The sequence below is a fragment of the Parasteatoda tepidariorum genome, chromosome 4 (genome assembly GCF_982258835.1).
Source record: "Parasteatoda tepidariorum strain Cologne lab strain chromosome 4, Ptep-v5.0, whole genome shotgun sequence".
NCBI lineage: Eukaryota > Metazoa > Arthropoda > Arachnida > Araneae > Theridiidae > Parasteatoda > Parasteatoda tepidariorum.
Window position 1 is genome coordinate 396,429 of NC_141758.1, and position 14,785 is coordinate 411,213.

The 14,785-nt window shown below is 29.5% G+C and overlaps 1 protein-coding gene across 5 annotated transcripts in view; it reads right to left on the reverse strand.

The window, feature by feature from the left end:
• The window catches only part of ScsbetaG (Succinyl-coenzyme A synthetase beta subunit, GDP-forming), a 42,134-nt gene extending 33,185 nt beyond the window's left edge, over window positions 1-8,949 (reverse strand). The window contains exons 1-4 of one of the 5 annotated variants that reach the window (XM_087160490.1): window positions 8,783-8,898; window positions 8,504-8,578; window positions 7,801-7,945; window positions 6,559-6,658 (exon numbers count right to left, since the gene is read on the reverse strand). In XM_087160490.1, the coding sequence (XP_087016616.1) occupies window positions 6,559-6,658; window positions 7,801-7,945; window positions 8,504-8,566 (308 nt within the window). In that variant the 5' untranslated portion in view covers window positions 8,567-8,578; window positions 8,783-8,898. Of the gene's footprint in view, window positions 1-6,558; window positions 6,659-7,800; window positions 7,946-8,503; window positions 8,579-8,661 lie in introns of all 5 variants that reach the window. The other 4 variants (XM_087160489.1, XM_087160488.1, XM_087160487.1 and 1 more) reach the window with 4 other exon arrangements.
• Between the last annotated feature and the right edge of the window lie 5,836 nt (window positions 8,950-14,785).

Here is a 14,785-nt window from a genome sequence, read left to right on the forward strand (position 1 = left end):
ACCCTCCTTGCCTTTTGATCTCAATAAATACGCCCATTTTGTAAAAATAAGTGGCCATTCCTTAAAAACACTGCCTTTTTATTCATGTTCCATTTTGAAAAAAAAAAATCATTATTTAAGCAATATTTATTGAATGAAGGGGGCACAACCTACGACCTGCAAGAGCTTTTTTTTTTGGAAAAAAAACTTATGTCAAAAATTTTTAAGCGCACATTGGAATCATCACTTTTTAATGTGCTCAATTCTATTGTAAATCTATGTTGCTTCTTGATCGCATTTTCAATGATAATTGCTACGAAATTTCATATAGTTTTAAAAGACGTAATATTTGTAATACAATATTACAATACGCGAATTTTAAATTTTGACTCGCTATAATTTTGCAGATTTCATCATACATCCAAGTGACGTTTCGATTGTATTTTGTCATTTATTATTATTTATTCGCATATGGCTTTGAAAATTCCAATACATTTATTACAATATTGCGAATCGTGAGTTTTAAATCACACATCTAATTCATAACATTGTGCAGATTTTATGGTATATCAAAGTTATTTTCAAATCATCGAGTTTTTTAACTACTGATGTTTGTAATTTGTTTTAATTTAAATTTCTTTTAAGCTTAGGCGATTATTTTAGGACAAAATTAAAAGAATACTAACATTTCTTAATTAAAATTCGTAAAACCTCTTATAATTCATTTCAAGAAATAAAAAAATATCAGAAGGATAACAAATAAATATTGAATCTTATTTTGTACTATAATGACTTTGTTTCAATTTTTGGTTTTTCTTTTAACACTATAAATTTTCTTTAATAAAAATATTTAATTCAAATTTATATAACTCATTTTTTTACACTTTTATTGTGTTAGCACTAGTTTTTTTTTATTAGAATTCTATAATATATATAAACAGTACAAAGTTGCATATTAGATGCCTGTTTACAGGAAGGATCCTTTTTGCAGATAACTTTTTACCATTCAAAAGAAACAAAACCTTTTTCCGTTTTGAATGTTTTTTTTTTTTTTTTTTTTTACATATGTAACCTGTTAAAAATTAGTATGAAGGGATAAGAATCCTCCGCTTTTTTTCATCTTCATGATTTTTATCTGACTTCCGATTCTTTTTCCCTCGATATTAATCAGATTTCTATTATAATCTGGAGAAAAAAATTGGATATCAAGAAAAAAAAATTCGACATTTCACTACAGCGCAAAAATAATTGTGTACTTTTTTTTTCACCTCTCGGACACAATGCTTATTACCGCCACGAATCACGTTCTCAATTTCAGAAAGTACAAAAACGTCACATTTTGAACATTTGCGAATTCGAGATGAAATAAGATGATTAAAGCACGTTATAAAATCATTATTTCAAAGCTCGATTTAGAACATGCGGATCATAATAATATCATATTAAAAATGAAATCAAAATTTTAAAAACTATGCTTAAGTTCCAACTTATGAAAAATGCAATAAAAAAAAACCAGATGGACAGTAAACAAATCGAGTGCATCAAAAAGTAATTCCACGATTGCGAAATACGAAATTTCCTGTGTATGATAATGAAGCATAAAAAAACTATAAACATTTGTAGAAATGCAATCGTAAATCCAGGCGGAAATGCTGGTGATTTGTCAATATTTGAAATGCAGGATTCAAAGTTTCCCAAACAAAATATTGTATTAAAAAATTGAAATTTTAAAAACCAAGTAAAAATCCATTTTAATGCTTACTGAAAAACTATCTTTAAAGCTAGGCGGATTCACGGTGGAATCATCACCAATTGAGAAATGATTACTAACCAAAATACATGACTTGGAATTGGCAGTATGTCATAATGGCATATTAAAATATTGAAATTTAAAAAACCAAGTGGATTTATTTGTTGTTGATTGGAATTGAGGTTAATTACTGTCTTTTAGTTTAGTAATATCAATAACTTAGTAGTGTTCCATTATTAGAATTCATTCAAAAATAAAAAAACTTATACTTTTTTTTTTACAAAAATAAACTTGCTATTTTTATTATATGAACAATAGATTTATCAAAATAAATAAACATTGAAGAAAAGAAATGTTTTTTTTTTATCATATCATGCAATACAAAAATTCATTTTAGAATTAAATTCTAATAAATAAAAAAAAAAAAAACTGCAATGCCCACAGAATGAAAATAGGAAAAAGTTTAGTCATATTTAAGTATTATAAATTCAAATTAAATATTTTAATTGAAGAAAATTTATAGGTTTTAAACAAAAGCCTAAAATAAAAGCAAAACTGTGATAGTTCATAATAAAATTCAATGCTTATTTTGTAATGTACTTTGTTATTTTATTTTATTAATTATTAGATTTTTTATATCGTAAACATTTTCCTTTTTTTTTTTTATCGAAAAATATCACTTAAGCAACAAAAAATTTAAATCTAAACTACAAACAGTGAGCAGTTTAAAAATTCACGTTTTCCGCCATTTTATGAATTTCTCAAGTTGAAATAACATTGCATTTAAATTAGGGAGGGATGTAACGAGTATTTGGCCATTCTGTGAAAAATTCAGTTGGTTGAATGATCAGTCAAATATTCGGCAGAATATTTTTTAGAAATGTATTTTTTTAAGTTTTTTTTATTTTTGAATTTTTATAAATATTACTTTTTTTTAAAAAATTATAATCAGACAATTTTTTCGATACTTTGAGAAGGATTTTTTTTCCATTTTTTGCTGCTTTTATTATAACCCAGCATTTTAACATAACGTCTCATAGTATTAATTTATTATCACTCTTACCCTGTACTGTAATATAAATAACCAGTAACATAGAAAAGTGTGATTTTCAGTATTAAAGTTTTGTTTCAGGAACTAAGAAAAATTTGTTTCTTCTGTTTTTTAGGCATTTTTATTATGACTCAGCATTTTTTTTAAAAATAAAGTTACTAATAAAGTTTATTTTATAGCAATTTTTTTTCTTCTAAAATTATGGCAATGAGAAAAATTTAAATTGAGATTCTCAGCATAAGTTCTTAATTTTAAAAATTAAGAATGTTTTTTCTATCTTTTTATTTTCTTTAAATAAAAAAAAACTTTTTTTAGACGTTTTCACTATAACGCAGTAATTTTTAATAGCATTTCTGATGACTTAATTCATTTTTCTTGGCTTTTTCTGGTAATTGAAAAACTGAGATGTTCAGCTTTAAAATTTTTTTTCAAAAATTAAGATTGATTTTTATGTTCTCTGTTTCGCTTTTCGACATTTTCAAAAACGCTCTTGATTCGCCTTGAATGGCAAAAATGTTCTTTTTAGAGTTAATTTATGAATACGTTTTTCCAGGAAATATTATTCTGAGCATTAAAATTTTAGATTCAGTGCTCAGTAGCAGTAAAAGATTTTGCTATTTGGCCCCAATTGTACTGTGTTCAGTCGATTTTTTCTTCTTTTTTTGCCGAATATTTGGTTTTTGACCAAATCACAATTCATTACCACATTCGACCAAATCATATTCGTTGCGGAAATAAAAACGAAGGAAAAATAACTAGGATTTACGATGAAACTGTACCGAAATACCGTATCAAAAAAAGATTATTTAATTGCGCTATTAACAATAGCGTGTCGTAATAACATCATAGTTAAATAACGGGATAGTCAAAATCATGTGGAAAAGAATAGAAATAAGTGGGGAAACATATATTTATGCTGAACTCAGCACGAATAAAGCGTGTCAAATGCATGATTTAAAATTTGCATGTCATAATAGAATTGGAATTTTTTATAATACGTGGGAATGCATAGCAATAACTGCCGAAAAAAAGAAAGAATTGCAAAAAAACGATAAAAAATCACTTAGATTTAAGATGAAATCATCACAAATAAAGTGCAAGAAAAGTGATTATTTAAATTTGCGATTTGAAACTCGTGTCGTAATAAAAATTCGGGATTTTTGAAATCACGTAGAAAAGCGGAAATAACTGTTTAAAAAAAATCATTTATATTTACTACAGCGGAAAGTCGCGTATCCGGAATCGGCGGGACTTTCCGAAGTCCGGATAATCGATTTTTCCGTATAATAGACCCCCAAGGTAAACAGAGATTAAAATGATCTGAATCTAAGAAGCAGAAATTAAATAACATTATTTTTCGGGCAATAATGTTTTAGTATTAGAATGATATCTAATCAATCAAAAACAAAATATTTAAAAAAAAAATAATTATTGCTATTATAAAAATAAATATAGGAAACTAAAAAAATTTACAGTTATGAAAATATTAATTGCTCTCTCCGCCATTTTGAACTAGAACGTTTCAAGCAAGAAGGGGAAATTCCCGTCATTCATTCATTAAGGTGGGTAGGTGAAGAAGCAAAATTCATTTCCTTCTTACTTGTCATTCAAGTTGAAGGGGGGGAAGTGACAAGTTCTTATTTTCTCTCCTGTCATTGGCTATCAATCAAGCATAAAGGCGTGGCATGCTGATTGGGTTCTCTTTATTTTTTCTTGTGTGACTAAAGGGGATTCCCCCTTCACTTTAACGTTTGCTGTGTTTACCCTTTTTCACAGTACTTCTTTCCTTAACACTTTATCAAAAAGGTTCCAGGAAATGCCTCTTTTACTAGCCAGCTGCACAGGAAAGAAGGGGGGAGGGGACTCAATTGTGCTCTTTTGAAAACAAATCCCCCCCCCCTTTCCTGCATTCCAGAGGAGGAGCGTTACTAACGGTCTTGGTAGATCTTCTGTTCTCTTTTCTGTTGATTTATGGGTTTAATGCATAGATCACTAGAAGCTAAGAAAGGAAAAAACCTGTCAAAAAACTTTTTTTTTTTTAAGAGAGTGGGGAAGATGAAGAAATGTTTGTTTATTTTGATTGTTAAAAAGTGTCCGGGAAATTGACCCTTCCGGAAAAGGGACGTCCGGATATGGGACGTTACACTGTATAAAATCGGCTTAAAGAAAGCGCGTTAAACATACATTTACTAAAGAATCTGTTAAAATTGATTGTGTCAAAACGTGATGACTTAAAAGTGCGATTAAAAATTGTAATTTTTTAAAAAATTTTTATTGTGTTTAGGAGCTCTCGCGGGCCGCACTTCAGTAGTCGAAGGGCCGCATTTGGCCCGCGGGCCGTAGGTTGTGCACCCCTAAAGTAGGCATTAAGATAGTCCCCACAACTTCCCAGCATCAGAGTGGTGCTATCTTTTCAGCGAATCAAAATCTCCAAATTTTATCAATTGAATGACGTTTCATTAAGATAAGAATATCCTTGCAACAATCTCCCTTTCAGAACCTCCGTTTAAATATCAAGCGCACCAAAAATATGTGTCTTTTTCTTATATTTACATGGCTAGATAAATCTGCGCCAATTCCCAACATTCCTGCTAGGGAATTACCAGAGAAAAAAAATAATTTTACATATTTAAATAAATATATAAAATAATAAATATTTAAATAATTTTTCTATGTGCTAATCCATATGGTGCAAATCCGCGGCTAAAATTATTTGCAAAGCAGGCAATTTATGTTTCTCTTTATTTATGATCAATTTTAAAATTATCCAGTATAATATTACCTTGCGCACACCCATTTCGGGCCCATCCTTGGTAACTAACAAATCAAAACTCAGAATAACAAATCACTTCAGCAGTGCAGTAAGAACGACACTTTAAAACCCTCTTGTTACACTCAATTTGCGCTTTTGTTTTCATATTTTGTAATCTGGCAATCTTTCTGCGAAAACATTTTTAAATCATTCTTGATAAATATCCATCCATGTAAGTTGTTATGATTTTGCTAATCGCTTTATAGTCCCCCTTTTTAATGTTTTTTCTTTTTATTTTATTTTATTATCTGTTTTTACATGTTATTTTTACTTTTTATGATCTATTTTATTTGTAGTTATTTTATAAAAATTTTTTTTGAGTGCTCCTCACACTATTATTATTATATTTTGCTTTGGCTTTATTGATACAATATTAGAAAGCACTCTGTTTTGCGGATATAATCGTGTGGGCTGAAGAAAAGATTATATCTTTTTCTTACGGCTTTTTTTCCGATTTTTTAATTAACATTTCATTTTTTTTTCAATAAAATGTTGTTTGTTATTTTTTTACTTATTATTTCCCACCCCCCTTTTATTCATATGTCTATTATTTTTCTTTGTTTTGTTCTTCATTTTGAACTTATCTAATGAGTGCTGTTTACTTGCAGCTTAAGCGCAATAAATGATACTTATTGTTTTTCTTAACTTTCTTAGTGTTTTCTTGTATTTATTTATTAATTATATATATATACATATATATATATATATATATGCACAGAGATTATATTTTAGTGAGCCTTTAATTGCTTTTATGAACTACAAATTTTTCTCTTATTTTGATAAGAGAGAGAATTATTTTTTGAAAATTCCCCATAAAAAAGCATTATGGGGACAAAATTCAGTTATTACATAAAATTACACATTTTGATAAATTTTTACAGAGTTAAGTGAGTGTCCTTTCTAAATGTCCTTTTTAGAGAGGAATCACTTCGCCCTTTTTAAATCTTTAGAACTCTGGATACTTACTTTTTTGTTAGTTGGACACCACCTTTAAGACCACTAGAAAATTCTCCTTTTCCTCTGCCACCAGCCAGAATTTGTGCCTTGATTACAAATTCATTCACTTCTAAAAAAAAATATTCATAGGTTAAATTTTTTCAAAAAGATGATTTATGTTCATTATATTTTTCATATAAATGCCGTAGATAGGCAACTGACACAATCAAATTGTGGGGTTTTATCTATAGATATGTTATAAATGAGACAATAACTAAATATCTTGAAATTTAAAAAATACCTCATTTGCCAAGGCTCACATATTTTCTCCTATACCTCTTTCTTAGATAATTGATTCAGTTTTAATAGAATAAATAAATTGTTTAACTCATCCACATTCACTAATTTTGAGTTGTTTACATTCATAACATTTTCTTAATTAATTTATTATTCATATATTTTTATTATAAGCAGTATGTGTTAAATTTTTATTATAAAGAGTGTAATTTTATGGTATTTTGATTCGTACATATTTAAATATTTCTTCAAAGACTCATATTACTGATACATTGCAGAAAAATAAAACAATATCCATAATAATGAATATCAATGAAACACAAGCAATAAAAAACTTTCAACTAGAATTTTAATTCAGAAATGATCTTATGCCAATAAATGTACAAAATTTTTTATTCACTTGGCAAATAAATGTTATTAAAGAATAGAAATAGGCAGTAATAAAAAAATTTGGGTATTAAAAACAATTTTTCCTTTCTACCTTTGGTTCATCAGCTTAAATGAAGTTAACAAAAAAGGAGCACAGGGGAAGGGAGAGTCTATTTTGATGTCAGATTTCAAATAGGTAAACAGTATTCTTTCTATTAAAAAATTCTAATCTATTTTTAGTATGATCTTCAGTTTTTCCTTACTTTTCTTGAGTAATTTGTTTATTTCTAAAATCTTAGAATTTTTTTTATTTTCTGTTGTATTCAAGTTAAGAAAGAAAAAACCTATAAAGTTTGCTGCCGAAATTAAAAAATAATAACTAATAAATAAAACAATAATAAGGTACATAATATGCTACTTTTAGTTATAATTTAATTATGACAACTTATTTAGAAGCAACAAATTCATCACAATAATAAAATTTATTACTTAAACTCAAACTCATAACAAATCAAACATAGTTTTAAAAAAATAAGAAATCTGAAGTTCTCAAAACAATTTTTATTAAACAAAACAAATATAATTTTTTGTTATAATTGTACATACTGAAAGTCTTTGATATTTCCTTTGCATCATTTATGCTGGAGGCAATCCTGAACTTCTGGACAGTTATTCCATTATCATACATCAGCTGTTTACTTTGGTACTCTTGCAAATTTAGATGGCGAACAGGAATGATACTTATTGGCAACTACATTTGGGGGGGAAAAAATCATAAACACTGTAATAGCAATACAGAAGTCTCAGGACTTCAAGCAAATTTTTGGATAATATCATAGAAAAATGTGTCATTTGTTAAACACACATCAGTTAGAGGAAACATTCAATGGGTTGTAAAAAATTGCAGCATTGTTTATAACTGTTGAGGATATGAAAATCATAATCAGGAAAAATACTAAGATGAAATAGTTCAAACATGTTCACCTAATTTTTCACAGCACTAAAAATCAAAGCTGCGTATTGATAATCGATACGTGGAAGTTACATTTTATCAAAGGATAATTATGGGTAATAACTAATAGTAAAAAGGTAAGAATTTCTTATAGTTATTACTACAGTAACAGTACATAAGTAAACTCACGATAAATCACAAATAAAATCTTTATCAGTTTATACTGAATTAAAAAAGATTTTTGTTAAGCCTGCATTAACATTACGGCCGTCAAGGACATGAAAATCATCATTACCGAATATAATTAATTTTCAGATTATTAACTTTTCCTAAGATGATAAGAATTCATTTATTCACCTTATTTTCTATAGCATTAAACAATAAAGAGCTGTATCTGGATATTCGACAAATAGATGTCATTTTTCAAAGATGCTTGAAAAATAATTACAAGTAAAATTTAGTTTTATTTCAAATAAGAAATAAATGTTAATTATAAATGAGAAATAATAGCAGATATAAACCACACGGCGATTAGTGTTTTGCAGCTCCGTGCGTTATTGGATAATTATTAACTAGATCTAGCTGATAAAATAGAAAGCGTATTATCGTCAAGAAGGATTGATATAATATACGAACTGCAACTCAATCCTCTCCGTTCAAATGGATTGAAAGGAACCAACGAATAAAAGGAACGAACAACGAAAACACCAGCAGGATAAGGATAAATAGAGGCCTTTTTGCTTTCCTTTTAACCTTTAGTCCTGCCCAAAATATAGCGCACCTCCAGCAGCCAGCTGTTGCTTGGCTGACCGATTTTTTAATAAATAGAGACATTTGATTGGTCGATCGCTCCACCGTTTTAATCTTTATCGCTTAAGGTCTGGTTTCTTAGGACAAGCGCCTTATCTGGGCGTCGGCGTGACGTCAACGTCCCGCTGACGCCAACAAAATACTGGTTTGTTAGCTCAAGGCCTGGTTTCTTAGAACTAGCGCCTTATCTGGGCGTCAGCGGAAAGTTGACGTAGAACTGACGCCAAAAAAATACTTTTTTGTTAGCTCAGCGTGAGCAGTTGGTCCAACGCAGACATTATCTCTCATTGCGCATGCGTTAATAGCGTAAACAAATATTTATTTTGAATTTATATTGATTTTGTTATTGTCGACCAGTGTTTTAGAGAGCAAATAATGACTTTGTCCAAGAAAAAACACATTATAGCTGAGCTAAATGAATAGTGCTATGTTTAATGAAGAAGCTATGTTTAATATCAAAATCAAAATCTTGGCTGATTTCAATGTGCTGTTGGATGTTGTCCGCCATTGCTTCTGTGGTTAACGTCACGTTGTAATCCAACTGCAGTTGAGTTGGACGGCAATTGTAGTTCAAGATGAGCGTTCGATGACGTATACTATCAAGCTCACAAATGGACCAATCAAAGGTTAGCGCTGATTTCCAGCTGACGGCGTCCTGTTCTAAAGGCCTGGTTTCTTAGGACAGGACGCCGTCAGCTGGAAATCAGCGTTAACCTCTGATTGGTCCATTTGTGAGTTTGATAGTATACGTCATCGAACGCTCATCTTGAACTACTATTGCCGTTCAACTCAACTGCAGTTGGATTACAGCGTGACGTTAACCACAGAAGCAATGGCGGACAACATCCAACAGCACATAAAAATCAGCCAAGATTTTGATTTTGACATTAAACATAGCTTCTTCATTAAACATAGCACTCTTCATTTAGCTCAGCTATAATGTGTTTTTTCTTGGAAAAAGTCATTATTTGTTCTCTAAAACACTGGTCGACAATAACAAAATCAATACAAATTCAAAATAAATATTTGTTTACGTTATTAACGCATGCGCAATGAGAGATAATGTCTGCGTTTGACCGACTGCTCACGCTGAGCTAACAAAAAAGTATTTTTTTGGAGTCAGCTCTATGCCAACTTTCCGCTGACGCCCAGATACGGCGCTAGTTCTAACAAACCAGTATTTTGTTGGCGTCAGCGGGACGTTGACGTCCCGCTGACGCTCAGATAAGGCGCTTGTCCTAAGAAACCAGACCTTTAGAAACCAGGCCTTTAATCTTTTAGTCAGGCTTACTAGAATGGCATTTTTAGCATTTTTGTTTGGTGTAATTTTATTAATGCGCACGCTCGGTTCGATAATTTATTTAAACCAATCGAAACACTTCGTAGACACTGAATATAAAAACTTGTATCCCCTCCTTTGCTTGTGTATACTCGGACAAGGACATAAAGATAGAAATATCAATCACTATACCAAACGGATGTCAGGGTGAAATTTGACATCACTGGTCTCAACTGAATTTTCTATATTTGATTTTTATAAATTGTTATGATAAATAATAACATTCTGTATCTGCGCCAGAAAATTCTGAACACAGTTTCTTAAAATTTTTTAAAGATTTACAATTTGTAAATTTTTAAATTTAAAATGAAAAAAGATTATATATTCTTAAAAATTGATTTTTATATTGTTCTGAAATTCAAAAACTTGAAATACAAAAAAAAAAAAAAAAAAAATTAAAAAAAAGAAAAGAAAAAAAAACAATTTAAGGGCTTATTAAAAAATATGAAAATAACTAAAACAAATAAAATAATTTAAATAAAATAAAGAACAGTTTTATAAGCAATCTAAACTGCTCAAAACATTTAATTTCATGAAGAACAACAAATTGGAAAATGTTAATAATTGCTGCGATAGAGCCTCATAATTGTCTGCTAGCGTTCAATTAGTATGTTATTAAATCTTTTTCGTGGTTTTCATTTGTGCGTAACGTAAATTCTAATTATTTCTGTTCAAAAAGTCTTTCAAAATATAATTTCATTCCTGTATTTAAATTGCAAGTAGCTTTGATATCTGGGTTGCGGACAAAAATATAAAAAAGTGCAAAAAATTTTTTAGAGCATTTCACAACATTCACTTAGATAGGCTATATATCAAAGATGATAAAAAAAAGTGATTGATTATCAAAAATGATTTCATTGCTATAATGAACATTTCGATGGAATCCTATTACCATCAAGAAATCTGACAAACGTTTTCGTGGTTTTCCTTAGCTTGTATAGCAGAATTACTACTACAATAGCTCTTATAAGTATGTTTTTATTCTGATACTTGAATTGCAAGTTGCTTTGATTCCTGGGTTGTGTAAAAAAATATTAATATAAGAAGAGTGTTTCACAATATTCAGTAAGATGACAGATTGTTTTTCAATGACGATGAAAAATATTTTTGATTATAAAAAATAATTTCATTGCGATAATCAACATTCAGCTGGAAACCTATAACCATTCAGCAATTTAAAAAACTTTTTCGTGGTTTTCCTTCGCATGTAATGCAAATTTGATTATTTTAATTTAATCTTCATTAAAATAAACTACTCTTATAACTTTCATGAACATGATTGTATTCCGATACTTAAATTGTTAATTATTTTGATTTCTGAATTGAATTAAAGATAATAATGGCGTTTCGTTACATTCGAAAAGTTGATAAGCTTCACAAGGATGGGAAAAAAATGATGGTTATTAAAAAATAATTTCTTTTAGGTAATAAACATTTAGCTAGAATCCTATTACAGATAAAAGCGATTAAAAGAAAACCATTTTCGTGGTTTTCCGTAGCGTGTAAAGCAAAATTTGACAATTTTAATTAAAATTGGTTATTTTTATAGCAATTATACTTCGATGCTTAATATCGGACTTACTTTGATTTCTGGGTTGAGTTAATAAGAAGAGCTTTTCGTTCTGTTCAGAAAGATGGTACCCTATCTATTAAGGATAATAATAATAAAAAAATGGCTGTTTAAAAAAAATAAATTCATTGAGATGATGATGAACATTTGGCTTCAATCCTATTATCACCAAGCAATTCAAAAAAATACATTTTCGTTGTTTTCCTTTGCGTGTAACGCAAAATGTGATTATTTTGATTTAATCTTAATTAAAATAAACTAATCTTTTAACTTTCATAAATATAATTTTACTCCGATGCTTGAATTGCAAGTTATTTTATTTTATATACCAATAACACCAATCTGAAAAACATTTTCGTTTGTTTTTCTTAGCGGGTAACGCAAAGTTTGATAATTTTAATTTCAATTTAATCTTGATTATAATTAATTATTTTTATAACTTTCATAAATATGGTTTTATTCCGATACGTAAATAGCGAGTTACGTTGATTTTCGGGTTGAGTTAAAAACTACAAAAATATGAAGAACGTCTCGTTATACGACGGTTACTCTGAAATTTTTGAGATACGCGCAGACAAGAATTTACAAAATAAAAATAACGGTTTAATTTTAAAGTACAAAGTGTATTTTAACACGGCAGACTGTTTTTTATTGACTTACTCAAACTTGTTTAGCGTAGAATAAATTTTAAACAGAAGAGAAAATGGAGTTGACGCGAAAACATTTTCGCGCTATGATTTTCCACGATTTTAAAGCAGGATTAAATCAAGAAGAATGCGTTCAGCGGTTGCAATTAGCATTTGGTGATGAATCTCCAGCTCGTGTTACTGTATTCAGATGGTTTAAAGAATTTAGCAGAGCAGAGGTCGCAATTAATCTGAGGCATTTAATCTGTGGAAAATTCGACTCCAAAAGTGCATTGATGCTGGAGGAGACTACTTTGAACACACCTAAAATTTTGCAAGTGTAACTTTAAAAGCCTAGTTGTATCTCAAAAATTTCCGAGTAACCCTCGTATTCACGAAGAAGTCACTCAAAGATGCTAAAAAAAAAATTTATTATAAAAAATTCATTGCGATTACTGAGCTTTTAAATGGAATCAAGCAATCTGAAAGATATTTCGGTGGTTCCTCTTTACGTGTAATGCAAAATATGATTGTTTTCTCAAACTCTTATTCAAGCAAGGAAAAAAAAACATTTATACCACTACTAACCACACCAAAAACCGGAGTAAATGCTTTATAATAAAACTTATACGCCAAGAATTTGGAATTATGAAGAACTTGCCTGTATATTTTGATTCAATAAACTGGTCTATTTTCTGCTTCCCTTCTTACAATTTTTTTAAAAGTGAAAAATGACATGTTGCATCTTCTCAGGGCTCGAAAAACCGTCCGTCCTCGGGGGCCAAAAATTCCCCGCGGACAACGAATGTCTGGAATCAGACGTCCGCGCGGACGGCCATTTTCCCGTTGATGTTCGTGATACATTTTCAATTTTTGTCATTAGAATTGATGTTTTCTCTGTCTGGTAGTACTGTAGCGGTTGAAAGGGGTTCTTCAGCAATGAACTTACAAAAAAACACATTATGTACTGATCTTAAACAAGAAACGTTAAACGCAATTATGAACATCTACCTAAATAGAAAACCCCTTTCAGATTTCTGTGCAGAAACCTTTGTATATCATTGGCTTGATTGTGGAACTGGCAAACGTCATATTTTATTCATTTAAAAAACGCAGTACCCTCGGATAAATTGACATTCCAGGTAACTTGACCTTCGTCATTATAATTATTTCATAAAAGAAATAAATTATTTCATAAAAGAAATACTAGGTTACTATTAGTAACCTAGTAATTCTTTTATTACTGTATAATGTAATCCTAGTAAATAACAATTCATTGTGCAATTTACATAAATGTTTGTAATAAATAAGAGAAAATTATATTTTTATTTATTTAGAAGCGACGGCATAGTTTCAAGGGAGGACGGGTACATTGTTGGACAAGCCGTCCTCGGGGACGGGTGAAATTTCTGAGTTTTTTCGAGCCCTGCATCTTCTGACTCTTCTATATTACTGTTAGAAAATTTGACGGGTCATCAGGTTGTCTTTTGTCAACATCTGAATAAAATTCGAGCAAATAGTATTGTAATTGTAATGGTGAAAATATCAAAATGATGAAATAAGCATGAACTTCTTATACAGTGTTAAAATTCAAAAACTTAAGTACTAGGGTTCCTATGAATTTATTATTTTACTAATAACTTATTCTAGTATGTTATATTGAAATATCTGATATATGTATATTGAAATATCTGATATATCTGAAGAAAAAAAAAATTTCTAACCAAATATTCTTTGAGTCAGGAAAAGACAAAAAAAAAAAAAAAAAAAAACCTTTGATTTTTTTGAAATATACTTGGCTTTTGATTACAAACGCCTTAAAACTTTGTTCTCGATGAAAATAATTTCAAATGATTTTAATCCTTCATCATTTATTAACCTCATTATATCATGTTTTTGATCGAAGTTCGGCAGCGTGCTTGTTCTTTCTCTCCTAAACATTAATTTGATCCCTACACACGTTTTTCATTCCATTTCTTATAAGGATTCGTAAAATATATATTAACGGCCCGGATTAGAGAACTACAGAATTATCTTCTTCAAAAATGGCAATTATTTAATTTAAATTTGATCCTTTTGTGCGTGTGATCTCAGTGGCGTAGCGAGCTTAACTCGCGCCCGGGGCACAATACCTTTTTAGCGCCCCCCCCCCATTCGAAAACCATACAATATAATATGTTAAATATACTCGCAAATTAATAAATAAATAAATAAAGTAAAATAAATAAAGTCATAGGCTCAAGCTAGGCTTTAAATTTGAGACAAAAATGTAGTTGAGAAAACAAGACTAGATT